This window comes from Sebastes fasciatus, chromosome 19 (assembly GCF_043250625.1).
Source record: "Sebastes fasciatus isolate fSebFas1 chromosome 19, fSebFas1.pri, whole genome shotgun sequence".
Lineage (NCBI taxonomy): Eukaryota > Metazoa > Chordata > Actinopteri > Perciformes > Sebastidae > Sebastes > Sebastes fasciatus.
The window spans coordinates 21,021,501-21,034,010 of NC_133813.1; the positions used below are offsets into that span (position 1 = coordinate 21,021,501).

The following is a 12,510-nucleotide window of genomic DNA, read 5'->3' on the forward strand; positions in this document are numbered from 1 at the left end:
ATGATGGTGTTAAAGTAAAAGTCAGGGGATTATGAAAGTCATTTTAGCCACTAAAGACTAAACATTTAAGCAATTTGAAATTGGAATTAGACAATTCAAATAATATTCATAATATTTCATTAGCTTAAGATAATTACATGTCAGAGAACATATTTAATTGTAAATAATATCTTTACCACCTTTAACGCCATCATCATAACAGGAGCACTGTTCCTACTGTCTGTCCTTGTGCCTCTTATCTTCCTACAGGTCTCTCACTCCTGCAGACACCGAGGTTATTTTTAGCCTCACAAGTTCCACAGAGCCTCCAGTTTCCCCGGTGCCTTACATCAGCTCAGGGTTTAATTGAGGGTGTGTGTGTGTTCAGTGCAGATGTGCCTCCTCTATGTGTGTGTCTGTGAAAGGGAGCGTCTTATTTTTTCTCTCCGTCCTCATAAATGTTGCACTTTCTTTCAGAATTTGCCACAAACACTCACATGCATGGCTGCACACATTTCATTTGTGCACATATTCACACTTTGTCTCCAGCTGAGCCACAAACATTGACAGCCTCATATAGCAAAGAGGACATTAAAGGTTTCTTGTTGTTTACACTCTGTGGTTATATAACTCGCTCCCCAAAAGGTCCAAACACAAAGCAAAAATATAAAGAAACTCAAATTAAAATCTCCACAGCTATCCAAATAAACACAACTATACAATAAAATACCGTGTATGTTTATTAAAACCTGACTTTGACAAGATATCCCTCTGAGAAGCAACACATGAATAGTCTACAGCCAAGCACATGCTCACAATGAAATGCTAACATGCTGTAAACCATGTTATATAAAATATTATTACACAGCTTTGTTGAATACTCGATTCTGATTGGTCAATCATGGCGTTCTAAGGTCTCTTATTTCTTTATAACAGACCGTTGCTATGTATAACAGACCATTGCTATGGGCTTAAGTAAGTAGCCGTGTAATAAGCGGGATAATGTACAGCTAGCGGGTCATTGTTGTGAAATAAACCCTGACAGGGCGATGCCTTCGCGTCGGGGTCTTGCATCGCCCTGAAGACAACAATGACTGACTCCCTGTACATTATCTCTTACATAATAATACATAATTTATCTCCAACAATTTGACTATAATTTGAGTGAAAAGCAGAAACTGCCGTTGTGTTTTTGCAGTATGTGTTTTAGGGGTTTAGTGCGCCACCTCACTCGCTTGCAGCTCAGTAATCAAGCAAGAATTTAACTTTTTTTTCCACACTGAATGGATGCAACACTAAAACAACCTCACTTATTCTCTGCTGCACCCCCCACTCAAATGTTTCTCCTGACCCATGAGGTTTACAGGAATCACAATGCCGAAGCATGTCAACGTTTTAATTAACTCAACCATCCTAATCTGTCTCCTGTCTTAATTGTGTGTGTGCAGCTCTGAGCAGCTCTGAAGATGGCCATTTTTTATTAGGGACCACCGAAGGTTACAAGTTAATTACATTGTGTGCCATCAATTAACTTATTCTCCACTAAAACCACAGTGAATACAGCAGATAAAAGCTTCATATCATCAGGGGCGGCTTGCCAATAGAGGGCGCCGCCCTCCCTGACCCACACAGCCATACACACAAAAAACATTACTACTACTACTACTAATAATAATAATGGATTATACAAATTGTCAATATTTGTGTGTTTTAAATATGGAATGCACCCAGTAATATGTGTAGAATATGATAGAAAATCATCCGTGCAAAATATATGGTTTTCCTGCACGTCCCCCGCCTGTCTGACTGACTCCTCTCTGCCTGTCTGACTCCTCTCTGCCTGTCTGACTCCTCTCTGCCTGTCTGACTCCCCTCTGTCTGTCTGACTCCTCTCTGCCTGTCTGACTGACTCCTCTCTGCCTGTCTGACTCCCCTCTGTCTGTCTGACTCCTCTCTGCCTGTCTGACTCCCCTCTGCCTGTCTGTATGTCTGAAGTTCAGCTCTTGGGCGACGGAGAAATCGCCCCCAGAAGGTGGGTCTGTGTAGCAGCTTCACATAGCCAATAGCTGATTCAAGCTATGACATTAAAAGGTATGACATTAAATTTAGCCAATCAGCGTCCTCAAATGTAATACTAGAGGGGCGATTATTTTATCACCCCAAGCCAGCTACTGCTAAAGTCAGAACTGCTCTCTGCGGTCTCTACGGCGCCATTTTAACTATTACCATGGTGAGTGCGACCACAACTCCAAGACCGAACCCTAACTCGGTAAAATCTCTCCTCCTGGAGCCGTTTGAGAGAAGAACGTTGGCGGATAAACTACAGGTGAAGGAGCTGGGCCCAGATCAACCCCCAACCTTGTAATAAAACAGCAGGCTAGTGAAAAAGGGAAGAAGTATATGCGAGGCTTCTGTTGTAGCTGGTACACCAGAAAGACCTGGCTAGCTGGATGCGGGTATGCTAATGCGCTATTTTGTTTTCCATGCTTGCTCTTTAAAACGACGGGGACAGATCCAGCATGGACAACAACAAGGGGAGTGAGGGATATGAAGCATCAGATTACTTTTCTTGTATATACAGTATTTTCCAGTCATCGCACATCATAACTAATGCAACACATCCACCACATCTGACCTGATTTATTGCAAAGTGAGTGGTTGGATGGTATTTGACATGTGTTCATCTTATGAAGTATGTACATGTTGTGTATACAAAAGCTCGTACAGGAGAGGCAAGAAGTTGTAAACTCAAGATAAACAGAATTACATTTGCAATTGCCAACCAGTCAAGTTGCAGTTTACATCCATGTCTGTTCAAAATGTCATCACTGAATCTATTTATCCTGTTAGACGTTAGACCTTCCCTCAAGGTGTTTGTGAGATATTGCGTTCACGAGAATGGGACATGAGATAACACAGACCTTTGACCTTTCACCACAAAAATCTAATCAGTTCATCTTTGAGTGCAACAGACGTTTGTACCAAATTTGAAAAAAGTCCCCCCAGGCGTTCCTGAGATATCGTGCTCAGACATACGTACGTACGGATGGACGATGGACAACCCGAAAATATATTGCCTCCGGCCACGGCGGTCGCCAGCACGGAGGCATAAAAACACTGAGGGAGAGAAAGAGTCTGATTGTTATGTCAATCATCCCTATCATAGGTGAAGCAGGAGTCTTTGTGTTATTTGGAAACATGCACACAAATTTGGTAAAATATGAATGTGTAAAATGTTTTGTGATTGTGGAACACGTCAGACATACCTGTAATGTTCAGCACCACGGACAGCTACTGAGTTCACATGATTACATGTTCACAGGGCTCCTTTGGGGGCCACATCTGCAGCACATCTGCAATCGTTCTGGTGACCACAGGGAGAGGAGACAGAGGTGAGCTACTTCTGGAGCCATTACTGCTGTCATAGTCACACCTGCCTCGTCTCTTCACAGATTTATCTTTACCTGCTCCCTCTCACACACACACAGCTTCATCAGCCTGGTCACGATCTGTGCCTCATACTGTAGGTCTGTGATGTGAAACAGACCGTGAGGGGTTTTGGTTGGTTGGAGGATGACAGCACAACGCACCCAGAGAGCATAACTCTTCTTTCTCATTTTGCTTTTCATTATTTACCACTTGTGCACTCATCTGGTTCCTCTCTGCTTTCTGAGCCCCAGGGCCTCCGTGCTACTAGATCATCTACATGTTTGTGAGAAGTTAACTTATTAAATGTCTCCCTGCTCTACTGTACATCATTTATGTTGTACCACCATTCTTTTTTATTTATTTATGTTTTTTACTTTTATCAATTATTTGTCTTTCTACTTTTACTTTTAATTACCAAATATGATTAAGATTTTTCACTCACAAAAAGTAGTATTATGAGCAGAGGTGGGACCAAGTCACTGTCCCAAGTCAAGACAGACAAGTCCAGAGTCAAGCCCTAAATCAAATCCTAAGTCAAGACAAACAAGTCCCGAGTCAAGTCCCAAGTCAAGAGAGGAAAATCCTGTGTCAAGTCCAGAGTCAAGTCCCAAGTCAAGACAGTCAAGTCCCAAGTCAAGACAGACAAGTCCCAAGTCAAGTCCAGGGTCAAGACAGACAAGTCCAGAGTCAAGACAGACAAGTCCCAAGTCAAGACAGACAAGTCCCAAGTCAAGTCCAGGGTCAAGACAGACAAGTCCCAAGTCAAGGCAGACAAGTCCTGAGTCAAGTCTCAAGTCAAGAGAGACAAGTCCTGAGTCAAGACAAAGTACCAAGTCAAGACCCAAGTCAAGACAGACAAGTCCCAAGTCAAGACAGACAAGTCCTGAGTCAAGTCTCAAGTCAAGACAGACAAGTCCCGAGTCAAGACAAAGTACCAAGTCAAGTCCCAAGTCAAGACAGACAAGTCCCAAGTCAAGTCCAGGGTCGAGACAGACAAGTCCAGAGTCAAGACAGACAAGTCCTGAGTCAAGTCTCAAGTCAAGACAGACAAGCCCAGAGTCAAGTCTCAAGTCAAGACACACAAGTTCTGAGTCAAGTCCCAAGTCCTAAACTTTGAGTTTTGAGTCCTTAACAAGTCATAATGCGTTCTTCACCAAATGCAATGGCATTTTAACAACAGAGTAATAATATATTAAATTTACAAAAATCTTGAATGCTTTTAAAAATGTGTATTTATTTGTTAGAACAAGCGTGACTGAACTTAATCATGACAGAAAGATCTGGGAATGAATAACATTTAACTTTTCAGTCTTTGGGCTTGGGGGAAGGTATCAAGTATTTTCAGGTCAAAAGGCTCAAATCCAAGTGAAGTCATGAGTCATCGGTGTTAAAGTCCAAGTCGAGTTGCAAGTCTTTTTTTACTTTGTCAAGTTGAGTCTAAAGTCATCAGATTTGTGACTGGAATCCGAGTAATGTGACTCAAGTCCACACCTCTGATTATGGGCATGGATTTCAATCGATTTTTACACAACTGGTCTAATTTGTTTCTAATCTTAGTATTGTACAATAATTGTTTTAATTCTCAGTTTGGACACCAGATGTCACCATTGTCCTTAACATGACAAGTTAGCTGCTGACCTGCTGTCTGTCTCAGACTTTTACAAGTTCTCTCAAATACTCAAAAGGTTTTAATAGACTCCACACACCAGATAAGATGTTAAATGTGCTATATATGTGTATCTCTCTCTCTCTCTCTCACACACACACACACACACACAAGCATTTTGAAATTTACATAATTTTCCTCTCCTGACCTTTGATTATGTTCCAGTGTATAATCACAGGGTGTCTGTATTGACTTTGTGATTAGCCTGATGTAACGCCCTGTTATATTCAAACTGTTCTCATGCTGATAATATGTGTCAGGACTCTTTTACTTTGAAGTGAACCACATAAAAAACTCTCTCAACTAGCATGTTGTAAGGAAACTCTAGTTTACAGGACAGATGTTCCAGCCCTCAGGGACCGAGCTGTAAATATCTGTTATAATAAGTGGATGAGGAGGATGCCTGCAGTATATATGTATTTGCCCATGGTGGAGCTTTCTGCCTGCAGGACGGGTTTTTTTTTTTTCTCTTTGTAAATCTCTTAATGATCTTGTTTACCCTTCAGCCATAATGATTACTTACTGGGCAGAGAGCGTATAGCCATAAAGAGAAGCAGGAAATCTGTTACTGATCACAAATTTGTTATTGCTCTCGTTAATGTGTGATCTCATACACACACACACACACACACACTAAAAATGGATTTACATTTTTCTGTAGTTACTCTACAGCAGATTAAGAGTTTAGTGAAGCAGGACTTTCTTGCACTTATTACTGGCCAGACTTCACTAGACAAACACGCCAAGGATAGAATATCCACGGTCCGCCTCGGTTTCCTGACTAAGACGTGACGTCAGTCTGGAGGGAAAAGGGGGGAGGCCCATTGAGACTCACTCACTATCTGCCGAGGATGTGAGAGGTCTGTGGCTGCTTGCTTCTGCACCACCCACTTTATTTCCCCACAATCAACAGGAAGACTGGAGGCCAAAGAGAGCAGACGCACACTCAGGAGAGGAAGGACGAGGAGGTCCAGCTGTACAGCCGGAACAAAGGAAAACCAAGAATGAGCAAGAATCAGAAAGAAGTGAAGAAAATCCAGACGGTTTATCTGCAGAACTTGGAGAAACTAAACCAGGGGATAAAGCCAGAGAAGAAAAGTTGGAAACCAAAGGAAGGAGACTTTGCTGCAGCGATGGAAAAGCTGCGACAGCCTCCCATAGCTGGGAAAGTAGTGAACAAAAGCTCAGCGCACAGAATCAGCAGAGATCTCACCTGCTCCATCTGTCTGGATCTCTTCAAGCAGCCGGTGTCCCTGCCTTGTGATCACACCTTCTGCCAGGGCTGCATCGAGGGCTACTGGACCGGGCCCCGGGGCCCCATCCAGGGGGGCACGGGGTCATGCCCCCAGTGCAGGAAGGTGTACCCCGGGCAGAGCTACAGGCCCAACCGCATCGTCGCCAACATAGTGGAGAGCTACTGTCAGGGTCTGGAGGAGAGCGGGACGGGACCTCGCCTGGCAGATGTGGGGGTGGCGGAGAGGGTTCCCGCTCCGGTGCCATGCTGCACCCGACACAGAGAGGAGCTGAAGCTTTACTGCGAGGAGGACCAGGAGCTGGTGTGTCTGGTGTGCGGTCTCTCCCAGGAGCACAGGAACCACACCATGGTGTGTGTCCAGGAGGCTGAGCAGAAGTACAGGGTGAGTTAAGCTTGAACTAAATGAGCGTCAAGATCTTACAATTGAAGTTTGAATGATTTTTGGTTAATTTTCAAAAATTAAGATGCATCTCAGGAAGTATGTATGTTTTACTTAGTGCAGTACATATGGTCATTGTAATGGTTTAAACTTACTAGAGCTGCAATTTATTTGATTAGTTGTCGTCTATTAAATTAATCGCCAACTATTTTGTTTTATAAGTATTTTTTAAAGAAAAAAAATTCTTAAATGTGAATATTTTCTGGTTTCTTTCCTCCTCTATGACAGTAAACTGAATATCTATGAGTTGAGGACATCACAAGATATTTGTGGACGTCATCTTGGGCTTTGGGAAACACCGATCACCATTTTTCACCATTTTATAGACCAAACAACTAATCGATTAATCAATAAAATCATCAACAGATTAATCGACAACGAAAATAATCGTTAGTTGCAGCACTAAAACTTACTTTTACTACATCTTTTTTTTTTCATGTAAGCAGTTTATAATCTGTATCCATCTATTGTTTTTGCTCCAAAACAACTTGTAAGGGTAGATATGACATTGTATTTGAAGTGAGAAGCAGGTCAGTGTGCAATAATGTTGTGTCTCTGTCCTGTCAGGCGTCTCTGAACAGCTCCATGGATTCCCTCAAAGCTGAACTCAACACGGCGCTACAGTGCGACAGGGAAGCCGAGGACGAGGTCAAAAAGCTCAAGGTGAGAGGAAACGCCTTCCAAAACACACATGACACACACACACTGTAATCACTACTGGACTATCAAATGTCCAGTTTGACCTCTTAAAATCAGATTTTAACCAGATAGGAATGGACATATCTGCAAAACAATCATGATAATGTCCCATCATCTTCCATAGGAGCACACCGCTGACCTGAAGCAGCGCATCGAGGCCCAGTTCAGCGACCTGCACCAGTTCCTGTACCAGGAGGAGAAGCTGCTGCAGGTGAAGCTGAAGACGGAGGAGCGTCGAGAGCTGATCCGACTGGACGAGCACAAGGCCCTGCTCTGCGTGGAGATCTCCCGTCTGCAGAGTGCACTCCACGAGATAGAGGACAAGCTGAGAGAGCAGGATGCCTTCGTTCTGCTGCGGGTAAGCTCGGGCTCATATGAACTTCATACACGATGAATCCAAGTCCATCTGGAAATTATCAAAAGCATGATGAGTCAGCTGTGGGGATGATTAATGCAAGAAATGCTGAGCTCTGTATTTCAAACCTATTTGTTTCCAGTAACTATTTATACCACAATGAAGCAAGACAAAGTAGTAAACTTTGGGGGTGAAAGTTGGTTTTATACATCATTTCTGTCATGTGTTTCTGGGCCAACATGTGCAACAGGCTCCAACATCAACAGTCAAGACTTAACTGAGCAGGGTGTGACCATTTTGGCTTTCCTGTTCACACGATTCTTAAAGGCCATGATGATCATGTCAGTTTGGATTTATTTGAAGAGTACATACTGGTAAAAAATGTTAACACTGCTACTTTTCTAATAACAAAAGACTTGAGTAGTGAGTGGAGACAGGATGTAGGCCAGTGATCTCACCCGTTGATCTGGAGGATAAGGAGTTTAGCTCAGGCACGGGGCCGTACTCTCTCTAGGCCACTGCGGCGGGACTTTCCCCCGGCCACAGGGAGATCCCACAGGGTGGGATAGCGTGAGCTCAGACATTGATGTAATGTGGAAAAAAGCCTTCTCTTCTTTCAGATACAACAAAACTAATCACCGGTCTCTCTTGTCCTGTGTTTATTCCTGTGTCTCGTTTCAGAGCATCAAAGTCCTGCTCCAGAGGTGAGCGTGGGAGACGTTTCTCTATCTATTGTTTTTATTCTCTCTCTCTTCTCTCTTCTCTCTTCACTGTTCTGACTTTGCTTTTGTTGGCAGGCCTTCGCTGAAGTTTGAGAAACCTACGTTCACACCGCCCAGTCTTTGCGAGGGCCGGTTTGCGGGGCCCCTGCAGTACAGAGTGTGGAAATCCATGAAAGGAAGCATTTATCCAGGTACGTTAAAGCCACCACAGGAACTTTCCCTGGAACCTTTTGAGGAACTCATTGTGTTTCAACTGCAAGGACCAGGGTCTGAATTAAGTTCTGGGGCCTTTTTACCCTCCAAAAAGGCCCTGGTCGGGGGGTAATACTGGAGTTTGCAGGGATGACCATCGCTGATTGGTCAAACACATAGACACAGCGCTGCTGCTTCAACGGCTTCAACTCGTGTACTGCTTCATTCATAAACAATGAAGTACTCTAGTATCAATTTAGGAGCATTTAATGCCCTACGTCATGTTGCTTTTTCATACGTCAGTGGACTAATTTGCCTAATCTGGAAACGCAGACAACAATGGGCTGAAGGAACCTTTTAGTTCCTTGAAAAGTAGTCCTGGGACTAAAATTACCAGGAGCTTCTTAGTGGAAACGGGGTTTAAGTGACATTTTGGCCCCATCTGACTTTGCAAAATGTAACTGAATTACACAGAAACCAACACTGATCATCTGAGCATCAACACGTGTTATGAAAGAATCTTTTAAATCTTTCTTGTTTCCCACTTTTCCTGTTTTTAGTTCCAGCAGCCATCACGTTTAACTCCAGCACGGCCAACCCGTGGCTCAGCCTGACCTCCTCCCTCACCTGTGTCCGCTACCAGACCTTCAACCACACCGTGCAGGACAACCCCTATAGGTTCAACGCCGCCCTGTCGCTGCTGGGAAGCCAGGGCTTCACCCACGGGCGTCACTACTGGGAGATCGAGGTCTACAGCAGCACCGTCTGGACTGTGGGGGTGGCCCGGGAGTCGGTGCCCAGAAAGGGAGTCATCAAAGCCCTGCCAGCCAACGGCTTCTGGACTCTCTCCCTCTCTTACGGGATACAGTACATGGCCGGCACTTCACCCCCAACAGTCCTGTCCCTGGAGGAGCCGCTGGCCCGGATCGGGGTGTACCTGGACTACAAGAGGGGCCTGGTGTCCTTTTACAACGCAGAGGGCATGACACACCTGTACACCTTCAGGGAGACCTTCAGGGAGACGCTGTACCCGTACTTCAACCTGGGCTTTCTGGATAAAGTGCATGAAAATGAGCCTCTCAAGGTTTTCCTACCAAAGATTTAAAAAAACGGTGACAAAATACAACTGAAAGGGAAAACAAGGGTAAAAAGTTACCAAACAAACATGGTAAAATGTACTTCCAATTAGGGCTGGGCGATATGGACAAAATCACAATATAGGTCATTTCATATCTTGAAAATGATATATATCACGTTTTCTGGTAACGCCTACTTTTGTATATTCCTGTGTGAATTAAATACTTGACAAATGAAAAGTATTTCCTCATTCTAGGAACTTAAGTGTAAAATTAATATTCGTTTGAAGTGAAATTATAGTGAACAAAACGTTTTATATCGTTTTGACGATATATATCGTCATATTGCCCAGCCCTACTTTCAGTTGTACAGAATTAGAATAGTAGATTTGTAATTTTGCAATGTAGATCAGAGGTTTCCAAAGTGGGAGGCAGGCCTCCCCAGAGGAGGCTCAGTGAATGGACGTTATAAAATATTACATTACAGTCGTTATCAAAAGAAGAGCACATAGTATAGCCTAAATATGTGTGATTTGGTTAAAGAGATACAGTAGTTTAGGGGAATTTTACTGTTTTTCACACTTTCCCAGAGAAAGAAACTAAAAAAAAACCCTAGGACAGACCTTTTTTTTATCTATTTGGTTGTAGTCTGAAGTTATGTCACACAGAAATATTAGGCTATCTTGGCTCAACTGAGGAAATATAAGCAAGTAAACTACACTTTGAAAACCCCTTCATTAGATATTAGTAGTATCTGTCCAACAGACAGATGTATAGGTGGCCTATCTTAAAGGGGACCTGTGGAGTTGTCAAAATAACAAAAAGTCATGTTAACATTCAGCGTTACTCACCAAAAAGCATAACCCTTGAGGTCTAATGAACACGTTGAGTGTGTTTCCTTCCTCATAAAACATTTGCAAAGCTGATTTCATTCCAGCATTTTTGTTAGCTGGTGTGATTGCTGGCTTGCAGTCTTCTTCTTCGCTTTCTCTGTTGGCGCATTGCAGCATATCTGTGTGAGTTACCGCCACCTGTAGATCAGTGGTGGGACAGTGCATTACAGAAACAAACACTGACTCACTCATTGATAAACAGCTCCATACCATGACGTCACTAGAAGACTAAAACTCCACAGGGAAACCTTTAAGCAACATTTTTGTAACACATTTTGTTTGTTTGTTTGACAGTTTGTAGACTGGATCTACTGCCACACATTTCATTTCAGAGAAGCTGTGCTTCAGTGAAGAATATGAAACTGTTTGGTTAACTGACTGTTCAAGTGTGCTATTATGTTTATGTTTTTTTTAATGATTTAATAATCTTTCTTGTGCATGATACACTAATACATTCAATAAAATATCTTTGTATACTGTGATTTTATTGACATGTTGAATAATTGTACATTATGTTTTAGTTGATTATATGGTGTTATTTGGTGGGGCATTCAGGGACCTTAGGAGATGTTAAGCTTTTTTGATTGGAACTGGAGGACAATAATAAGACAGAAGCAACTTGGGTTTAATAGTCTTTTTTTTATGTGAACAAATGGTTTTAATGTTGGATATCTACTTTGTAGTTGTCGTGCTCGATGCCTTGACTGTATCTACTGTTTACCTTGGCTGATCCAAGGGCAGATGCACCCAGTTATCACACCGAATCATATGGGCAACATTTTAATAAAAGCATTTCTTGAAACTTTTTTTCCAAAGTGCTTATTCCAACATAAAAATAAATAGAACATGCTTGTCATTTGATTCTGACATACTGTAGATGTTGAAGAACTATTTGTCATTGTTTGAGAGTAAGTGTCCCTGTCACGAGGTCAACATGATCACACCTGAGCCCGGAATACCATACCAATACCCATACTACCATACTATTTAGTATGCCAGAAAAAAAATTAGTATGTCAAATGCAGCCAAAAAAACAGGATACCGGTTGTATTTTGCAGTTTGCAAGCCAGCATGCTTTTCAAGTTTCAACTTTTTACTTCAAGGCGCAATGTTATGAGGAAGTAATATGTCCCAGTTGTTTGCATACTGCATGCAACAGTACGTACTTTCGTAAGGGCAGCTGTAGTATGTACTAAAAGTAAAAAAGTATGTAATTATGGAACGCAGTCATACACTTCTGCCTGGAAAGACAACGCCCCACTCCTCCCCCCCTCAAGTGCAATCACTTCAACTTAATGAGAGGCTTTAGGTGCTGCCTTCCTCTCTTTGTTCTTTGACCCCAGTCATGGGATGTGGTCTAATAGTAAAAAAAAATTGTGTCTTTTCCTAACCACTTTTCCTCGACCTTGATGGAAAACTTCATGAGGTCAAGATGTGAAGGAGAATTCAAATGGACTTAGGAAAAGACAACCACAGTGCTAAGAGAATCCAACTGCACTTACACTAGCCTACGTAATTATGCGACGGCAGATGTTGTTAACGTGGGTCTGCCGTGATGCTGCCGCAAGGAATTGAGGACGGCATTATCTCCTTTCCTTTCGTGAAAGGATGGCCCAGTATATCCTATGCTAAAGGACATAAGAAAAGGAAGCATCGCAGCTCCTTTCCTTAGCATTTAGAGATTCAAACAGCTCTTATAATGGCTGCTACTCAGATACTTCTGGGTCATTTCTCTCAGTTAGGAACCTTTATTACCCCAGTCATGTTGTGTGTGTCTTGTAAGTGAATTTTCTCCTTTAAAACCA

General features: G+C 42.7%; 1 protein-coding gene across 1 annotated transcript; it reads left to right on the forward strand.

The window, feature by feature from the left end:
• The first annotated feature begins 5,788 nt into the window (after nt 1-5,788).
• On the forward strand, nt 5,789-11,507 carry trim69 (tripartite motif containing 69). Its single transcript, XM_074618153.1, has 6 exons — nt 5,789-6,711; nt 7,336-7,431; nt 7,592-7,825; nt 8,504-8,526; nt 8,620-8,735; nt 9,297-11,507. The coding sequence occupies exons 1-6, from the start codon at nt 6,079-6,081 to the stop codon at nt 9,839-9,841; spliced, it is 1,647 nt and encodes a 548-aa protein (XP_074474254.1). The 5' UTR covers nt 5,789-6,078; the 3' UTR covers nt 9,842-11,507.
• Nucleotides 11,508-12,510: the final 1,003 nt, after the last annotated feature.